General features: G+C 41.4%; 1 protein-coding gene and 1 long non-coding RNA gene across 4 annotated transcripts in view; one reads left to right on the top strand and one right to left on the bottom strand.

The window, feature by feature from the left end:
- Positions 1–10,524: 10,524 nt before the first annotated feature.
- Positions 10,525–11,623, bottom strand: LOC138817063 (uncharacterized). Its single transcript, XR_011368760.1, has 4 exons — positions 11,540–11,623; positions 11,078–11,379; positions 10,701–10,763; positions 10,525–10,574 (listed from the first exon to the last, which is right to left on the bottom strand). It is a non-coding gene; the product is annotated as an uncharacterized lncRNA (long non-coding RNA).
- Positions 11,624–11,810: 187 nt separating this feature from the next.
- Mcoln2 (mucolipin TRP cation channel 2) overlaps positions 11,811–19,643 on the top strand; it is a 58,896-nt gene continuing 51,063 nt past the window's right edge. For 2 of the 3 annotated variants that reach the window (XM_070007474.1, XM_070007472.1), the window contains exon 1: positions 11,811–11,915. In XM_070007474.1, coding sequence (XP_069863575.1) covers positions 11,839–11,915 — 77 coding nt within the window. In that variant the 5' untranslated portion in view covers positions 11,811–11,838. Of the gene's footprint in view, positions 11,916–12,285; positions 12,343–19,643 lie in introns of those variants that run through there. The other variant, XM_070007473.1, reaches the window with a different exon arrangement.

Raw genomic sequence — 19,643 nt, 5'->3', positions numbered from 1 at the left:
TTAGGAACATTAAAAAAAAATCAAAGTGAGCTTAGAGAGGGAACATCTTTACAGATCCCATCGGAAGTAAAAAAATAAGACTATTATGAACATATCTTCTTTGCTCACAAATTTGAGAACCTAGGTTAAATGGACAGATTTCTTTGAAGACACTGCTACAGTTCAAGTGTGTTTTCCAAAAGCATGGGTTGGAAACTTAATTCCTCAGTGTAGCAGAGTTGGAGTCCTGGACTTTGTGAGAGCTATTTGGGTCAAGCAGAGGTGGGGTAAGGTGGCACCCTTACAAATACATTATATTTTTCATGGGACCAGTTAGCTGTCATTTTTCTTCCCCTCCCCCCCCCCACTCTCTCCCTGCAAGTGCTTGGCTATCTTTCTGCTTTCTGCCAGGGGTTGAAGCAGTACACGGTTCCCACCAGAAGCCAAGACGATGATGATGCCATTTTCTTCATATATTACCACAGATTCTGTTATAGCAAGAGCAATTGCACTCAGACAGAAAACTGGAACAGAGAAATGGGATATTGCTATAGTAATATCTAAAAAACAGCAGCTTTGGAACCAAGTGTGGCTAGGACTGGAATTGTTTTGAAGTGAACGCTGGAAAAGGCCTGGCTTACTCAATAGAGTGTATTAAGGGCAATTGTGGTGAGAGCTCAAGAGACTTAGGAAAAGTCTGGCACTCTGTAGAGACTACTTAATTGGTTATGACTATAATGCTGATAAAAATGTGAACAGAAAAGGCCATGCCGACGAGCTCTCAGATGGGAATGAACTAGAAGAAAGGGCATCCTTGTACACATATAAAGAAGGTGGCACATTCTATCCATGTTCTAGGGCTTTGTGAAGAGCATGATTTAAGAGTGATGAGCTAGCATATCTGATGGAAGAAATATCCAAACAGGTAAAGTGCTTAAGAGGCTACAGGGTTACTTTGCACTTATGGAGATACAGTAGCAAAGGGATGACCAAAAGGTATCACTGAACAGTAATTTGTATTAAGAGGGAAATCAAGCATTATAATTTGAAATGGTTTAATTACATCCCTGGCCATGCAAAGTATGTAAAAAAGTATGTTCGATGAGGAATATAGTGTGGCCAAACTACTGTTTTCTAAAGAGATAACTATGACCACAAAGGAGTCAGAATAATCTGCCAGAGCAACGGAGACCAAGACTCAAAGGCATTTTGGAACTCTTCATGCTGCCTATCTCATTACAAGCCTAGGAAAACAGAATGGTTTCAGGGGATTGGACTAGGGGGCCCTCTAGGGGCTTGCTGCTCAGGGATGCCTGAAGATTCCTCTTGCATTCCAGTGTGGGGCTATTCCACCACATCCAGCTGTGGCTCAAGTAGCTCTAGGTGTGGCTCCACAGACACAAGCAGCAACCCTGAGCAGAATTACACTGTTCTCAAATGGCCCCAAATGTGCCTCCTGTTGGTGCTACAAAGAATACAGTAAATATACCTTGCTGTGCCACATCCACATGGTGATAGTTCTGCAGGTATGTGGGATGCCAGAGGTAAAGCAATGGAAGCCTCCACCAGGATGTCAAAGGATGTACTGAACTCCCTGAGAGCAACTCTAGGGTTGCTGCTGACACTCTGAAATAGTCCAGCCACTGCCTGTGTGCAGCACAAACACTGCTGTGTGACTCCAAGCCCAGAGAGCAGCCACGTGGGCTGAGCCCTGTAGGGATGCAGCTGCTTGAGGTATTGGGATCCCACCCCTTCCCCGGCATGTTCAGAAGGCTGCACGTGGATTGGAAAAGTATTCTGGAAATGTAAGATTTAATATCTACCCTAAATGGTTGTTGGACTTGTTTGGCATTGTCTCCGCTTCTTTATGACTTGCTTCTTCCTGGGAAGGACTACCTGATGCCAGTTCTTGTGACACCTTAGAAGTGGACAGCTTGTTTGATTTCAGAGATTCAGCATTAAAAGGAATTTGTCTTGAATCTCAAATGAGACTTTGGAATTTAAGATGATACTAGAACTAGTTAAGTGTGGGGGATTACTGGGATGGAATAAGTAAGTTTTCATGGAAGGTCATGATTTTGGGGACCAACATGGAATGCTGTGGTATGAATTTATCTCCCCAAAATTCTGGTGTTGGGAGATTGGGCCTAGTGAAAGGTCTTTGGCTCATGTGGACAGAGTCCTCATGAATGAGTTGATGCTTTTCTTATGGGGATGGGTGAGCTATCTCAGGAGTTTGCCCCCCTCCTCTTTGTGTACTTTCTTGCACTTCTGCTTTCTGCCATGGATTGAAGCAACATAAGGATTTCACCAGAAGCCAAGCAGATGCCAGGACTATATTCCTGGACTTCCTAGCCTTCAGAATCTTCAGCCAAAGGAAATTCTTTACTTCATAAATTACCCAGTGCCATTCTGCTGCTGTTCCTGTTACAGCAATAGAACACGCACTAAGACACAAAGGAGGATCAATTCCCAGGCTAACCTAGGTATAAAGTTTGGCTATACCTTGAAAATAATCAAGGCAAAAGGGGGCTGGAGGTGTGACGAAAGAGCAGCACTCTTGCAAATAGGAGACTGAGATTTCAATTCCAGTGCTGTAAAACCAATCAACCAACCTACAACTAACAGCATACTTTGTTTTTGTTTTTATTGTGAAAATACCGTACAGAGGAGTTACAATTACATGGGCAAGATATCGAGTACATTTCTTATCAAGCATTGTAGCCTCTTCTTTGTTTCCCCTTCCCATCCCTTCCCGTACTCCCCCCACATCCCCCCACCAAAGTTGTAAAGTTTGTTTTTCGACATGACTTGTACATCTCATTGTTGCAATGGGTCCACCTGTATCCCTAGTTAAATGTTTTGTTTTTGCCCTTCCCCTCCACAAATTATACCAACATCAACTACAGTGAAAGCAGGGGTTATACCGTGGGGGAGGGACATACAAAGCAACACAGAAATCATCTTATAAATAATAACACCATACTTAATGGAGAGAAACTTCAGAAGCTTTTGCCTGCTAAGATCTGAGACAAGGTAAATATGTTCCCTCTTCCCATTTCTTTCAACATCATAGTAGAAGCCCTAGAGTAAGGAAAGGAGCTAAGAGGTATTCAGTATTGGGGGAAAAAAAGAAATGAAATTGTCCATGTAGGTGATACTATTGTCTATGTAAAAAAATTTTTAAAGAATTGATAAATATAACTTCTTGGAATTAATAAGCTAGTACAATAAAATTGTACAGTAAAATTGTATATCATGGTTATTATACCAAATTCGGTCACTTTCTTTTGTATCAGTAAGAACAACTGGAAATAGAAAATGAAACACAATATCATTTATGCTAGTGCCCCCCCCCATGAAAGATGTAGGTGTATATCTAGCGGAATCTTCATAATATTTATACAAAGAGAAAAAACACAAACTTCTATGAAAGAACAAAAGAAGTGGAGAGATATTCCATGTTTATAGATAAGGAAGTTCAATATTATGAAGATGTTAATTTTTGTCAACTTGATCTATAGATTCAACTTAATCCCAACTAAAATCCAACAAATTATTTTGTGGATATTAACAAAATGATTTTAAAGTGTACATTGAGAGGTGAAAGACTCAGAATAGAATAGCAAGCACAATATTGAAAAACAAAGTTGGAAAGCTGCTAATATCCAATGTCAAAGCTTACCATAAAGCCATAGTAATCAAGATAGCATGGTAATTGGGACAGTATAGATGCACAGATCAATGTAACTGAATAAAGGACTAAGAAATACAGTCCTATAAATATATGCAACTGATATTTTACAAAGGAGCAAAGACAATGCAATGAGAAAAGATGGTCTTTTCAACAAAAACAACAACACCTCTCCCTGTCATATCCATATGCAAAACAAGGATCTAGAGAGAGCCTATACCTTCATGGAAGTTAACTCAAAATGGAGCATAGTTATGCACTGAAATGCAAAGTGTGAAACCCCTGGATAATAGTATAGAAGAAACCTATATGAACCTGGGTTTAGCAATGAATTTTTAGGTATAAAACTGAAGACATATTCATGGAAGAGCTAATTGATAATTTGATTTGCTCTGCAGTAAAATTAAACTGGACAGTGTGATGCAAACCTGTAATTCCAGCACTGAGGAGGTAGGGACAGAAGGATCAGCAGAGTACCAGGCCAACTTGGGCTACATAGTGAGATCCTGTCTCAAAAAAACAAAAAAATTAAAAAACATCTCACTCTGCAGAATCCGCCATAAAATGAGAAGACAAACCATAGACTGAGAAGAAAAATATTTGCAAAGGTGTAACTGATAAAGAAAAGTCACCCAAGTATTTAAAGAACTCTTAAAGCCCAACAATGAGGAATGAAACTACTTATTAAAATGTCAAAAAAGACCCAAACAGTATATACAGGTAGAAAGAAGAAGATATACAGATAGAAATCAGCCTTTGAAAAATGCTTAGCAGCATATGTTATTAGGGAATTACAAATTAAAACAAATATTACACATTTAATTACAAGGTCAAAATTTGAAATACTGAAAATTTCAAATATTGTGGCATTCCTTCTGAGAATGAAAAACAGTACAGTCCGTTTGGAATATAGTTTCTTACACAACTCTATTTTCATTGTATGCAATCCATAATTGTGTTGCTAAGTATTTACCCAAAGGAGCTGAGAACACACACACACACACACACACACACACACACACACACACACACACAAACCTTGCATACAGGTTTGTTTATAGCCAATCTATTCATAGTTGGCAAATTTTATAAGTAAGCAAGATCTCCTGCAGTGAATATAAAAATACACTGTGGTATATCTTTTCAATGGAATAGTACTGTTAAAAAGAACTGAGCTAGCAGGTCATAAAAAGATATTGAAGATGCCTTAATGCATATTATGAAGTGAAAGATGCCAACCTGAAGAGTATATGCTGTAGAATTCCTGTTATATGATATTCTAGAAAAGGGAAAAAACTATACAGAGTTGAAAGATTGGTGATTGCTAGGGGGAGAGGATAGATAGAACCAAAATTATTAGGGTAATCCTTTAGTCAGTTCATGATGCTATAACCCAATGCCATAGATTTTGTAGCTTAAAGCATTCTTTTTTCACAGTTCTAGAGGTGGAAAGTCCCAGATCCAGGCACCAATAGACCTGGTGTACAGTGAGAGCACTTTTCCTGGTTTGCAAGTCGGTGATCATAACACATGTAGGACTCTGATGTGTAAGGTGGACAGAGTGGGAGGCAGGAGATCCATGGGAGCTCTCTCTACTTTCTGCTTCATTTTACTTTTACTTTGAACCTAAGTCTGTTCAAGGAAACAGTATCTAATTTTTTTTTGAGGGGGGTCTGGTCATGGGGCCTGAACTCTGGGCCTGGGCGCTGTCCCTCAGCTCTTCAGCTCAAGGCTAGTGCTCTACCACATGAGCCACAGTGCCACGTCCAGCTTTTTCTCTTACGTGGTACTGAGGAATTGAACCCAGGGCTTCATGCATACGAGGCAAGCACTCTACCACTGAGCCACCTTCCCAGCCCATAATGTCTAATTTTCAAAAGTTAAGAATAAATATCTCATGACAGGTGATACACAACCACCACTCTACCACTCTGAGCCACAGTTCCACTTCTGGCTTTTGCATGGCTAATTGCAGATAAGAGACTCTTGGGGACTTTTCTTGCCTGGGCTGGATTTGAATCACAATTCTCAGGTCTCATCCTTTGAGTAACTAGAATTACAGGTATGAGCCACTGGTTGGTGCCTGGCTTATGACTTCCTTTATACCACAATGGCAGACCTCAGTAGCAGCAACAGAGATAGTACATGTTCCAAAGCCTCAAATATTTACTATACTACCATGATTTGAGAGCAAAGATTTCATAAAAGGAAAAATCATAAAGATTCATATCTTTAATTTTTATTTCACAACATCAAAAGAAAGGACTTTCATCCAAGGAGAACCAAGGTTAGAGAGAGAGGAAGACTGGAACTATGTGTTATCAGTGTTTAAAAGTGACAAGAGCGGGGTTTAGTGGAGGAGGTGGGAGGAAAGGGATGGTAAGGAAAAACAAAGGAGGAGGCAACAATGCTGGATAAGAAATGTACTCATTACCTTACTCATGTAACTGTAACCCCTCTGTACAGTATTTTCACAATTAAAACTTCTTTTAAAAAAGTGACAAGGGATTGATAGCTAGAACTGGACATTAAACAAAAATTGGAAAGAAGGTGAAAATATATTGGGCATCATTTTTTCTGTTTTATTGTTGGTCTTCCATACCTACATACTATAATGATCATTTTTGTCTGCCTATCACAGAAAACTATAAAATCCTCTTTCATATTCTGAGGTAGTAAAACCAATCTCTAGTTAATGACCAAATGGCCCAAAGTACAGCTGTGGCTTAACTGGTAGAGTGCTAGCCTTGAGCAAAAAAAACAAAAACAAAACAAAAGTAACACCTCAGGAACAGCACCCAGGTCCTGAGTCAAGCCCCAGGACTGGTGTGCACCCCTCCACCCCCAACACCCACTCACAAAGTGTCATATTATATGTAGCAGACTACTGAGCAAGAGTCTTGTGTTATTTGGTCATTGCCAAGTTGTGTCAAGGCACAAAAACTTCCCTTATTGTGACATACAGAATAGTGATGCCTGAAATAACGAAAAAAAAAGCATAGCAAAAAACAATCCTCATTACTGCCCAGTGAGAAATGAGGCAGGATCTTTAATAATGTAAATTTTAAAGACATGTAGTAGCTTTTATTTCTTTTTAAAAATATTTTTTAGTTTTCTTTAAGTGTTGTGCAAAGAAATTGCCATTTATCTAAAGTTTATTAATACAATGGATCAATGACAATGTGACTATTTTGTTATTGTTGTTGGTCATAGGGCTTGACTTGGGGCCTGGGTGCGGTCTCTGAGCTCTTCAGCTCAAGGTGAGCACTCTACCACTTAAGCCACAGCGCCACTTCTGGTTTTCTGGTGGTTAGATGGAGAAAAGAGTTTCTCTGGCTTTCCTGCCTAGGCTGGTTTCGAACTGATATCTCAGCCTCCTGAATAGCTAGGATTACAGGCACAAGCCACCAGCACCTGGCAATGTGATTTTTTTGAAAGTGAAAATATAATGCCTGCTATGAATTAAACTTACTAATTGAAAGCAACTGCATTGGCTACTTAAAATCCATAATGTTGCCAAGTGCTGAGGATTCATGCTTATAATGAAGCTAGAAGTTACTTGCGAGGCTGGATCCAAGGATCACAGTTTGAAGCCAGCCCTGAGATAAGTCAATAAGATAAGTCCAAAAAGCTGGAAGTGAAACTGTGGCTCAAGCAGTAGAGCAATAGCCTTGAGCAAAAAGGCTCAGGGACAATGCCCAGGCCATGAGTTCAAGTGCCAGGACTGGCCCAAACAAATGAACTAATTAACAGCAACAAAAACCTCAACCTCATAATGCCTATTTCTTAGTATATAAGGATTCTGGTTCAAAGCTAGCTGAGGGTTTCCAAATACTCCAGCCATCTGACTTAAAAAAATTTCCATTCTCCCTTCCCCTTTTCTCTATCTTCATTTCCCTCACACACTCAAGATAAACTGCTCCTGGGTCCTAGCTACTTAAAGACTGGTAAATGGACCAGCAGCTGTGGGGTCTACTGAGGCAGATGAATGAATAAGATCACTCAAAGTGAGTGAGTGAGCTCAGTAAGATGAGTGAGTCATATGCACAGTAAAGCTTGACACCCCTGGATTTATCTTTTGAACCTCTTTCTGTAGCTTTCTATTACATAGACATAATGAAATCATGCCACTTGCATCAAAATGGATGCAACTACAAGATATCCTACTGAGCAAAAAAGCAAAGCTAAAACCCCAAACTAATTAATGTATGTTTTTACTCCTAGGTGGATCTAAAACACAGTCATATTCATGGGCACACACACATACATATAATTACTTAGATGAGTAAACATAGAACATGAATCAAACTAAAAACTATATAGGAGGAGAAGGAAAGGGGAGAATGGAAAAAGGAAGGGGAATAACTGTGTCATAATGCAAGTATGTATGACAGCAATAGAGAAACTCAACTATCAATAGTGGGAGGGGGGTGTTGGCAAGAGGATAAAGGAGGCTGACAACTCTCAAAATATCATTTGTATTGGGTATTGGTGGCCCATGTCTGTAATCCTAGCTACTCAGGAGGCTGAGGTCTGAGGACTGTGGTTCAAAGCCAGACCAGGCAGGAAAGTCTGTGAGGTTCTTATTTCCAATTAATCATCAGAAAACTGGAAGTGGAGCTGTGGCTCAAAGTCTATAGCACTAGCTTTGCACAAAATATCTGAGGGACTGCACCCAGGCCCTGACTTCTTGTCCCATGACTGACAAAAAAGATTATTTGCAACTATGAAGATGGATCGGTGCAGCTACTTTTAGAGGAAGGTGGCAAGGAGTGAGAAGGAGTGAAACTGATTGGAATACAGGGTAAACGTGTGGAGATGTAACAATGAAATCCCCATTGTATAACTAATAGAAGCCACTATTTAAAAACTGTAACAATTCAAAGGAAAGCTTACCTACTGCTTGTTTTTTAAATGACACTTATATACCTTCTGCTAATATATATATATATATATATATATATATATATATATATATATATGAGCAGGGATAGTTATTTAGGTAAATGTATCTCTTCTCTACTGTATGAGACTTTATGGATTGTTGTAGAAACTGTTTCCAGAAACTTTTTCAGACCAAGAAAGCTACAAAGGACAGCAATGCTTTTAATCATCTCTCCATCAGTGTGGAAATGTGATGAAAACCAAGGTTTCTGAGATCTAAAGACTGGAATAGAAATAGTGGACCTGTTGCTCTGTGAGTGACTCCAAGGGAAATAACAAGCCCTAGTGAACTCATTTCTTCATTTCAGAAGGGAGCTGGAAAATTCAGAATGTGAATCTATGCACAGACATAACATACTAACCTAAGTATTGTTTTTTTTCCCCGTCTAAAGCATGTGGTAGATCTAGATAGGCAGTGTTAGTTGTGAATTTTTAAAAATGACTTACTTGTAAGCCACTCAGTAGAACTGTCTTGCCTTTACAGAACACAAAGAGAAGTTGACCAATAGAGAAAAAACAATCCTACTTTCCCATCTCCTTCTAAGGGGGTTGTGACTCTGAGTGGAGTCCCAACATTTATTTCAGAGCTAACAGGTTTGCCTCTTCACTGCAGTTTTACTTTGAACTTGAAAGGCATAAAATAGTATTTAAGTTGGGCACCAGTTGCTCACACCTGTATTCCTAACTACTCAGGAGCCTGAGATTTTTGCAGGGCCTGGGGCTTGAACTCTAGGCCTGGGAGCTATCTCTGAGCTTCTGTGCTCAAAGCTAGGGCTCTACCACATGAGCCATAGCACTTCCAGTTTTTTTGTTTTTTGTTTTTCTTTTTGTTGGTTGTGGGGACTGAACTCTGGGCCTGGGCGCTGTCCCTCAGCTCTTCAGCTCAAGGCTAGTGCTCTACCACTGGAGCCACAGTGCTACTTCCGGCTTTTTTGTTTATGTGGTGCTGAGGAATCAAACGCAGGGCCTCATGCATGCAAGGCAAGCGCTCTACTCCTGAGCCACCTTCTCAGCTCCAACTTCCAGTTGTAATAGTTTATAGGAGATAAGAGTCACACAGACTTTCTTGCCTAGGCTGGCTTCAAACTCTGATCCTCAGATCTCAGCTTCCTGAGTAGCTAGGATTACAGGCATGAGCCACCAATGCCTGGTGCAATTTCTTATTATGCAATTTATTGCAGTATGTCTCCACAGTCATGCATGGTCTGCTCCCTTCACTTTTTTTTAAATTAAATTAAATTTAATTTAATTTTATTTGTGAACATATTGTACAGAGGGGTTACAATTACATGGGCAGGATAATGCATACATTTCTTACCAAGCATTGCAGCCTCCTCCTTTGTTTACCCTTCACATCCCTTCCCAGCCTCCCCCTCTCTCCCCAATCCTCCCCCCTCCCCCACCCCCCACCCCCCAGACCAACGTTGTAAAGCTCCTTTTCGACATGACAACTTCTACTTCTCATTGTTACAACAGGTCCACCTGTATCCTTAAACGACTTGTTTTTCCCCATCTCCTCCACAAGTTATACTGACATCAAATATAGTGAAAGCAGGGGTTATACTGTGGGGGAGGGACATACAAAGCAACAAAGAGATAATCTTATAAATGCATTAGAAACACATGCATGAAAAGAAAAAAAACGTTAAAATACATATCTAAGGGTTCATTTTCCTAACATCACATTATCTGTCCTTTTCCGCTTGACTCATACATATACTAGATATTGCAAATATGCTCCCTTCACTTGTCTACATCATCATCCTTCTTCTTCTTCTTCTTCTTCTTCTTCTTCTTCTTCTTCTTCTTCTTCTTCTTCTTCTTCTTCTTCTTCTTTTTGGGTCCAGTCATGGGGCTTGAACTCTGGGTCTGGGCGCTGTCCCTCAGCTCTTCAGCTCAAGGCTAGCGCTCTACCACTTGAGCCACAGCGCCACTTTTTCTTTTTTCGTATATGGTGCTGAGGAATCGAACCCAGGACCTCATGTATGCAAGGCAAGCCCTCTACCACTGAGCCACCTTCCCAGCCCCTGAGCCACCTTCCCAGCCCCATCCTCCTTCTTCTGTGGAGCCCAACAATACCCACCTGTGCAGTACGGCACTGTACAGATCAGATCTTCCAAGCTCTGTATCCGCTGGTCACAGACATCTGTGAATACAGATGAGAAGAACTCTGAAGCATGGTTGCTTTTTTGCCTCGTGGCTTTTCAGAAGCGACTTCTTTAGGTAATTTTTGTATGCTTTTACATACAGCGCTGTGTTCAAATGCTTCTACTTGGAGATGCTCATTAATCTAATCACTAGCAGAATCTTCTTTGTCCTTGCTAACCTTAGGGACCTTGCAAACACTTGCTGATCTACATGGCCTGCAACGAGGGGTCTGCGCTACCTCGTGAATATTGGGACTATGAAGGGGGAAGAGGATCTGGGTCTATCCAATGGCAATGGTCGAGTCAGTCTCACCTTGAGTGGAACACGAGCGAGCCCACAACCTCCATTCTCACCGATTCACACGAGATGGTTGGTTATCTTCCTCGGTTTTCCGATGTGATCTTCGCCTCACACAGCAAGAGGAAGAGACTACAGCCAGGCCAGGGCTTCCAGAGACCTTCGGAGCCTGCCCCAGGCCACAAGACATTGGCTGAGAATACAGGACTTCAGTAAAGGGCGATTCATCTTGTTTTTTTTTTTTTTTCTGATTGCACTTTTATCATCTCAGAAACCTGACCCTTGTCCCAGAGTTTGGTGATCGCTCACTTGAGAACCTGCAATGCAAGAAACAGCCCCAATGAACCATGGGACAAGGGTCTCACTTACATATCTCGGGCTGGCCCCTGCTTCAGTATTCCCCAAGCCTGGAATTACAGGCATGACCCATGACACCCTGCCGTTGCGTGTGAAGTTCTACAAGTTGAGGATCTTCACCTTTTCATGTTCGTGCGGAGTATTTGCCAAACACATCTAAAAAGAAACAGGTGAATCAATGAATGAATGGCTGGGGAAAGAGAAAGTGGACTCCTGGAAGTGGTAAGGAAAGGACGGGCAATGAGGAAAGGCAGGATCCGGGAGGGCAGGGCTGGCTCTGTGGCCTCTAGGGCGGGGTGTGGGGGTGTGGGCGCGCAGCTCCACGGCCAGGTTCGCTTTAGGAAGGCTTGCTCGCGCGGCCCTGCCTCGCCGCGGAGCCACAGACCCAAGCAGGTGCAGCTGTAGCCCCGGGCTCCACCATGCCTCAAAGAGCAGAGGCTCTGAACCTATCGGTGTGGAACGGTACCTGGGGCCTGTCCTGGGGGCCTCGCCACAGGTCAGTACCCCTGGGGTTCGCCCCAGCTCGTCTGCTCCTTCTGGGAGTTGCTTCCCCCAGCTCGCGCCTCCATCTCGGGTCTTTTGGAGCCGGCATCTGGCCTCCACCCTCTACGGCTCACGGCCGGCTCTGCTCCGCTGCCTTCAGCCTTCAGCCTCCAACCTCCAGGAACCAGGAGAGAGCAGCTGCCGCGTAAAGAAAGTCGTCCTAGACACGTGTCTGTGAAGCTCCTAGCCGGCCCAGCCCGGGCGGAGGCGGGCGGTGGGACGGGGGCGGAGGTGGGGATGGGGTCGGGTGGCCGCTCCTGGCCGCGCCTCGTGGGGCCCAGACCGCGGCTTTTCATCACAGCGGGTGCGCGAAGCACCCGGACGCCGCGAGACCTGCAAACAGGACCTGCGCCCTCGGGGCTGGGCGTCTGGCTGGAAAGGTAAGAGGAAGGGGGACCAGAAGGGCTGCAAGTAAGGGGGCTGCGATTGTGGCGAGGTTGAACCAGGTGCGCACCGAAGGGCTTTTTGTTCTGCTCTTCTCAAGCCTAAGAGTCCTGGAAAGTTCCAAAGACGCTGGTGGCTCCGCAGCCTGGCCTTTTCCCCCAGGTCAGGAACCCAAGGTGGGGGCCGGTGTTTTCAGGTGCATTTTTCAGCATAGAGGACGCTGGAGAAAAATCCTCTAGAACTCTCTTGCTACCTTGGGCGTTCACTGCCTCCTGTTCCTGAACAAATAGGCTTTTTTTTTTTTTTTCTTTCCTCAGGCTGGAGGGTTATAGTGTGGGTAACTGCAGTCCTCTGCCTTCGGGAAAAGCCTTACAGTTGAGCCAGATGGCTGTACCAAGGACGGCCCTCCTCTGTGGTCAAAGTTCCTACCACCCAGCACCATGGCTGAGCCCAAGTGGCCAGTACAAGTTGGCCTTGGCTCTTGCTTTCCCAATCAAAACAAATACATTGGTGGGCTGTTAAAGTTTCCCAAAGTAGTACTGAGATTTTCCTGTCTCTCCTTCATGGCTCTCTCGATGTCCTAAGTTGACTTAAAGCTAGCATGGAAAGCCCAAATAAATTTTCAGAGTCTGTGGTGTATATTTTTCTAGTCTTTGAAAGACAAGCTTTCAATTAGAAAACAGCATTGGCGCAACTTTGTAGTAACTGTTATACCAAAATGACTCATGTCATGTAATTTATAATTTTAATGCTGAAGTGTTTATTTTGAATGGCTAGCTGGGTAGATGTTATACCATACTTGCCTTATCCCTAAATGCACTAGTCTTAAAAAGTCAGGAGGAAATGAAGTCTGAACTTATTTACCTTCTTCTGCTTGTGCTCAGGCTGGGTGTGGTATATGATCGCTACTTTTTTTTTTTTTTTTTCTTGACTCCATTACTTTTCTTAGTACATTTCCTTTAAGGGCTTACATGACTTCTATCATATCCCTTGACTCTTTTTCTCTCATCAGAAGCATTGTCTCATTGTTAAAAGTGAAGGACACACAACAGTGCACATCTAAATGGCTTTTGAAGGCTTCCACACTCCACACAAACTATGTATAGGGGACTGGTTCTTCAGTAATAGTGAGAAACAGAAAATCAGACATCACTGTTAATTGAAAATGGAAGAAAAGTGAAGAAAAAGTGTCTGGAAATTGCGATGCATATTCTTGTATTTTATGGAGAATGGACTAACTTTATCATTCTCTCCTGAAGAGGGGTGGATTTGACACTCAAAAATGAACTGTTCACACTGTCTGTGGTGGGTTACCCAGACAGCTCAAGTTTAAGACAATCTGGTAGCTTCTTCCTGCTGAGTTAGAGAACTGTTGAGATTTCTACTCATCATCATCCTCAGGCCTTGAAAACAGTCAAACTCTCTTGGCCATGAACTTTTCCCTGCACACCTTCCAAGTTAGCAATGCTTCTACAAACCAGGCTTTCTTCAAGAAAAGCCTTGTTCATTCTACTTAACTTCCTTAAATTATTCTCTACCATATATATATATATATATATATATATATATATATATATATATATATATGAAATATCCTAATGAAACAAGGAAGAAGAGTTTGGGTACAACTTTTAAGCAGGGTGTTAGAGAATAGGGAACTGAAAGTCAGGAATGATCACGCTCCCTGGCTGATCTCTGCCCAATTACTTCTCAGGCAGTGAAGTGAAGTCCAGATGGAGAATATTTTTGCAACAGTGAAAATAAACAGGTGACTTCTTGTGACCACATTTTGTCAAAGTAGAAACAGTAGAATAAAAGAATAAAAGTTTTCGTTTTCTTTTCTTTTTAAAGTTTACTGGGGCTTGAATTCAGGGCCTGGATGCTGTCTCCAAGCTTTTGTGCTTAAGACTAGCTCTGTAACACTTGAGCCACTGCTCCCTTGAGGCTTTGGGACTTAATTAGAGATTTGAGTCTCATGGAACTTCATGTCTGAGCTGGCTTCAGATCTCAGCCTCCTGAGTAGCTAGGATTACAGGCATGAGCCACCAGCACCCAGCTTAAACTGTTCTTTTTAGCTGAGGCCTTTGGTCTAATTTCCATATGTCAATCCTGAAGAACTGAGTGACATTAAGTTTTATAGAGAAAAGTAAATTTATTTCCAGACCTTACATGTTTTTTCTATCAGACTATTACATATTTTCATTATCAACTCTTTCAAGCCATTTTTGGGAGCTCGTTTACGTTTGCAAACCACTTGGTGTTTTTCTTCCTGTTTTCAGAGTCTTTTCAAGCCTGGAGCATCTGCTGTGTTCTGAGCATGGCCGTACCCTCTTGTCTCAGATGTAGAGACTGCTGAGGGGGCATGTGGGCCTCTGCCTTTCCTTTAACTGGGTCATTACTGTCTTCCTATTCCTTCTGGAGTTATACTTTTCTTTTTCCAACCTGAATAAAGTTCGGGGCTTTCAGTCAAAAATATCTGTCAGGCAATAATTAGTAACTTGTGAGATCAAAGGTTCTGGAAAGTTGTTCCCTAGTATTGTAATCCTAAAAGATCCATACTTTAAATAATGCCAAAGACCCATAATTAAATAATTTTTCGTGTGTTTGTTCTGGCAATTGAACTCAGGGCCTTGTGCTCTTGTTTTAGCTTTAACTTTTTTGCTCGAGGCTGGTGCTGTACCACTTAAGCCACAATTCCACTTCTGGAATTTTGATGGCTAGTTGGAGATAATAGTCTTGGATTTTTCTGCCTGAACTGGCTTTGAATGGTGATCCTAGATCTCAGTCTCCTGAGAAGCTAAGATTACAGATAGGGGCCACAGCACCCCAAGAGCCACTGGACCCGATAACAAGCGTTTCAAAGAAAAACCTGCCACCTGTTCAACTGCCCAGTCAGAGGGATTTGCCTCCCCCTTCCCTCCTCTCTTTCCTCTTTTTCCTTCCTTCCTTCCTTTTGTTTGGTGGTACTGGGGTTTGAATTCAGGGCCTTCCTTATGCTTGCTATGCAAGATACTCTGTCACTTGACTCATGTTCTTAGCCCTTTTCACTTTAGTTATTTTTCTGTTAACATTTTCCATTTTTTGCCCAAGGTGGGCCTTGGACTTCAATCCTTCTTTTTCTGCCTGTCATGCAGCTATGATGACAAATGGGGACCACTGTAACTTGGTTTATTAATTTAGATGGAGTATTGATAGCTTTTTCCCCTAGGCTGGCCTTGAACTTCCATTTTCCTGATCTCTGCCTCTCAAGTACCAACAAATATAGGTGAATATCACTATACTTGTCCCCTCTCCTAGAATTTTCTAGAGATGGCATGAATCCTGGAATTCACCAACATGACACTGAGATAGGCTTGTTCAGAATTAAGATAAAATCAACCCATTGAGGAATAAAACATTTCTTTATAACTTTGGTGCTATTAGATTAGATTATTAGAAACATTAGAAAAAGAAAAGTCAGGTGTTGGTGACTCATGCATGTATTCCTAACTAGTCAAGTCTGGAATCTGAGGATCTGGGTTTGAAGCCAGCCCAAGCAGAATAGGCTGTGGGGATCTGACTCCAATTTAAACAGTGAGATGTTAGACTGGAGGCATGGATCAAATGGTAGAGTACCAGCCCTGAGCAAGAAAGCTAAGTTGCCAGTGTAAGGCCCTGAGTTCAAGCCCCAATATATATTATACAAATATAAGCTAAAATTTAATTGCATTTGGAATCCTGTATTGCTGTGAAGTGGGGGTTCCCTGTTCATCTCTGCCCCAGAAAGCTATTTCTTCATGACGTAATGTAAAGAACTGTGGCTTGTTGAGAAAAAGCATTTTTAAAATAGGCAGCTCCACTTCTGCTTTCCTGATCATCTGAGACAGCGAAGTGGCGAGAGGGGATGGTTTTACAGGAATCTGGTGTCTTCAGGGAAATTCCTGAAAATTTAACATAATCATCCTTTATGGGTGGCTCAAATGGAAAATAAAAAACCCCTTCCTTCCCTCAAGGTTCTTCTTAGGAATGAGCGTGTGGTCTGTGTTCTGAGAAAGATGCTGAGAAGGAACCAAAGTTGACTTCTTTGCCTTCCCCCCCCCCTCTGCCCCCCAATCTCAACTATCTTTAGCTGCCTTAGAGCCATAGCTCACTGGACTTCCTATTTCTTTTTATCATGAAGCTTGCAAGTCATGAGGAAATTAGTTGATAGCAGGAATTAGAGTGAAAAACCTCATGTGAGATTATTAGGATTGACTTCCATCTGACAATCATCTTGGGGCCAACAATGGCCACATTGTAGAAACACTGAAGCTTAACATCTATCTTATCTTCCTCCAACTCCCCATCCCCCACCCTACCATCAGCCCTGACCCACTACATACAAACTAAGGACAAGGAAATACCTGACTACCTGACACTTTAACTCACAATGTTAACTCAAGAACTTACATGTCAATCGTAATTTAAAAAGACAAAAACAGGGAGAACTTGATATGACAAAGGAAATCGAGAACCCCATACTATACACGATAGTCACCAGGATGTGTGTTTAGTTTTTGTTTCTGAGGTTTTTGTTTTGTTTTGTTTTGTTTTTGGTTGGTCGTGGCTCAAACTCTGGGCCTGGGCACTGTCCCTGAGCTCTTCAGTTCAAGGCAAGCACTCTACCACTTGAGCCACAGCACCAGTTCCAGTTTTCTGGTGGTTAATTGGAGATAAGAGTCTCATGGACTTTCAAAACTGCCTGGGCTGGCTTTGAACCATGATCCTCAGATCTCAGCCTCTTGAGTAGCTAGGATGACAAGTGTGAGCCACCAACGCCAGCCCTATGTTTGAGAATTTATGTCCTTCTAGACTTTTAAAAATGTCTGTATATATACATGAATGATGACAGTTTTTGAAAAATGGGATCTCACTGTATCTGTTCTATAACTTTAAAAAATACATCATATATGTTTTTAAATTAGTATGTCATTACAAATAGCTATGCAATTAGCATCATCATTCTGACCAGATATTTTAAAATTGGTAATATAAATTCATAGAAGATTGATATCTATATCACAAAAACTCTTATAGATCCTATCTAAGTATCCTTCAATGTTTAAAATATCCAATAGGGTTTCCCCATAATTGCTAGGCAGGAATTAAGATAGATCTTTGACAATCTGATTGTTAATGAATTTTTGTTGTTAGTAAATGTCCACTAGCTTGTTCAGGTCTTCTGTTTGTTATATTAGGTTGTGTTTTCTTAAGTATTGCTGGTTAGGAACTTTTTACAGGGAATAGTAATCTTTGGGCTGATTAAAGATGTTGCATGGGAGGAGGCTACAATGATTGATAAGAAATATACTCATTACCTTGCTCATGTAACTGTAACCCCTCTGTATGGTATTTTCACAATAAAAAACATTTTAAAAAGATGTTGCATGCATTTTCTCTGTTCTGTTTTTTCCTTTGACTTTTTTATAGCCTTAAATTTTTATGTTGATGTTTATCAGTCATTTTGGTTACTTTTGAATTTTGTCACACTTAGAAAGACTTGATAAATTATTTTAAAAATCCTGTACTGTCAATTTTATTGTTTAATGAGTGCAAATTGTATTGTTTGCATTCAGTTTGAGCACTGTTTCCCAAATAGCAAATTATCATAACAGTATCCTGTGTAATTCATTCCTCGAATACACTTTGCTTAATCAAGAATTTGATAGATTTTTATTGTTTTTCATTCCAATATATTAGATTTTCTTTTTCTTTTTTCTTTTTTTTTGGGGGGGGTCCAGTTGTGGGGCTTGAACTCTGGGCCTGGGCGCTGTCCCTCAGCTCTTCAGCTCAAGGCTAGCACTCTACCACTTGAGCCACAGCGCCACTTCCGGCTTTCTTCTTTTTGCTTATGTGGTGCTGAGGAATCGAACCCAGGGCCTTGAGCATGCAAGGCAAGCGCTCTACCACTGAGCCACCTTCCCAGCCCCCAATATATTAGATTTTCTATTAATCTTGTTACTGATATTATTGTTGTTATTGTTTGATCTTTAAGAGTGCTGATCAAGCAAAGTTATATGGTTAGGGTTAATGTCTCATTTTGTGATTTGTTTCTTTTTCCTAAGAAATCTTCATTATGCATATGCTTATGTGTTAGTCTGTCATATGCTGCTATATGCCATGATAAGAAAGGCCTCTTGTAAGGAAGCCAAATAAAGACTGTAATCTTGACTAGGAAGAAAACAAACGAATATAATAAGCAGCAGGTTACATGCAATAGTGTGGTCAAGAGAGTCTTTAAAAAGAGCAGGAAAATCTGTGAGACTCTTATCTCCATTTAACTACCAAAAAATGCTGGATATGGAACTATAGCTCAAGTGGCAGAGTGCTAGATCTCTGTACAAAAGATCAGGGACAGTGCCCAGGCTCTGAGTTCAAGCCCCAGGACTGGCACAAACAAAAGGGAGGGAGACATATGAGCTGAGAAGTGAAAATAAACAGATAGACTAAGAGTTGGGGAAATTAAAGTAGGTTAGTTTAAATACTGATTATAAACCCATAGAATAAGGAGTGTTCCAGGGCCAATAATGAAGTTATGGTGCAGCAAGAAAGCAGAAGAGAGAGAATTTGGGAAGGAGTGAACTGAAGTCTTTTAGGCTATGACAGGAAATAGTGGACGAGTTAGACTTTACTGTAAGAGCAAGACAAAGTCCTACAAGTGTTTTAAGCATGACTTATTAGTTTAAATTAAAATTAAATTTAAAATTTAAAATTTCCATTTAGCTGTGATGTGGACCATTGATTGGGAAGCAATGCCAGTTTTCAGATGAAGAGGTGATGTGCTTGAACCAGGAGCTTGAGAGACAGAAAGATGGGAACTGGTGGAGACTAGGTAAATTAAATCTGAGAGTTGAAGAAAAAGAGAAATTGAAGCACAACTCTAGAGCAGTGGTTGAAATGCTTTGCTGGGCCTTAGCATCACTTGGGAAGTCATACCTCATACTAGTAAGACCAAAAAATGTCTAGGAACCGAGACCCAGGCACAGAAAGCCTTTAAAACTCCCAGGTGATTCTGCCATGCCCTCTGGGTGGAGAACATGGAATGGACTATGGATAGCCGCTGAAGCGTTGGATGTGCAGACCACTGCACTGAAAGATAGAGAGGTTGGAGCAGGTGAAGTGTAAGTTTGAGAACCCTATTCGACATGAAGAGTTTTAAGAAAGAGGTTGAATAAGAGTAGTGTGTGTGTGTGAAAGTGTGTGTGTGTGTGTGTGTGTGTGTGAAAGTGTGTGTGTGAAAGTGTGTGAAAGTGTGTGTGTGTATTTGTGCATGCATGTT

The sequence above is a fragment of the Dipodomys merriami genome, unplaced genomic scaffold (genome assembly GCF_024711535.1).
Source record: "Dipodomys merriami isolate MVZ:Mamm:240054 unplaced genomic scaffold, mDipMer1.0.p SCAF_7, whole genome shotgun sequence".
NCBI classification, from domain to species: domain Eukaryota; kingdom Metazoa; phylum Chordata; class Mammalia; order Rodentia; family Heteromyidae; genus Dipodomys; species Dipodomys merriami.
The sequence above is the reverse complement of the archived record's forward strand: the minus strand, read 5'-3'. Positions and strand labels throughout refer to the sequence as shown.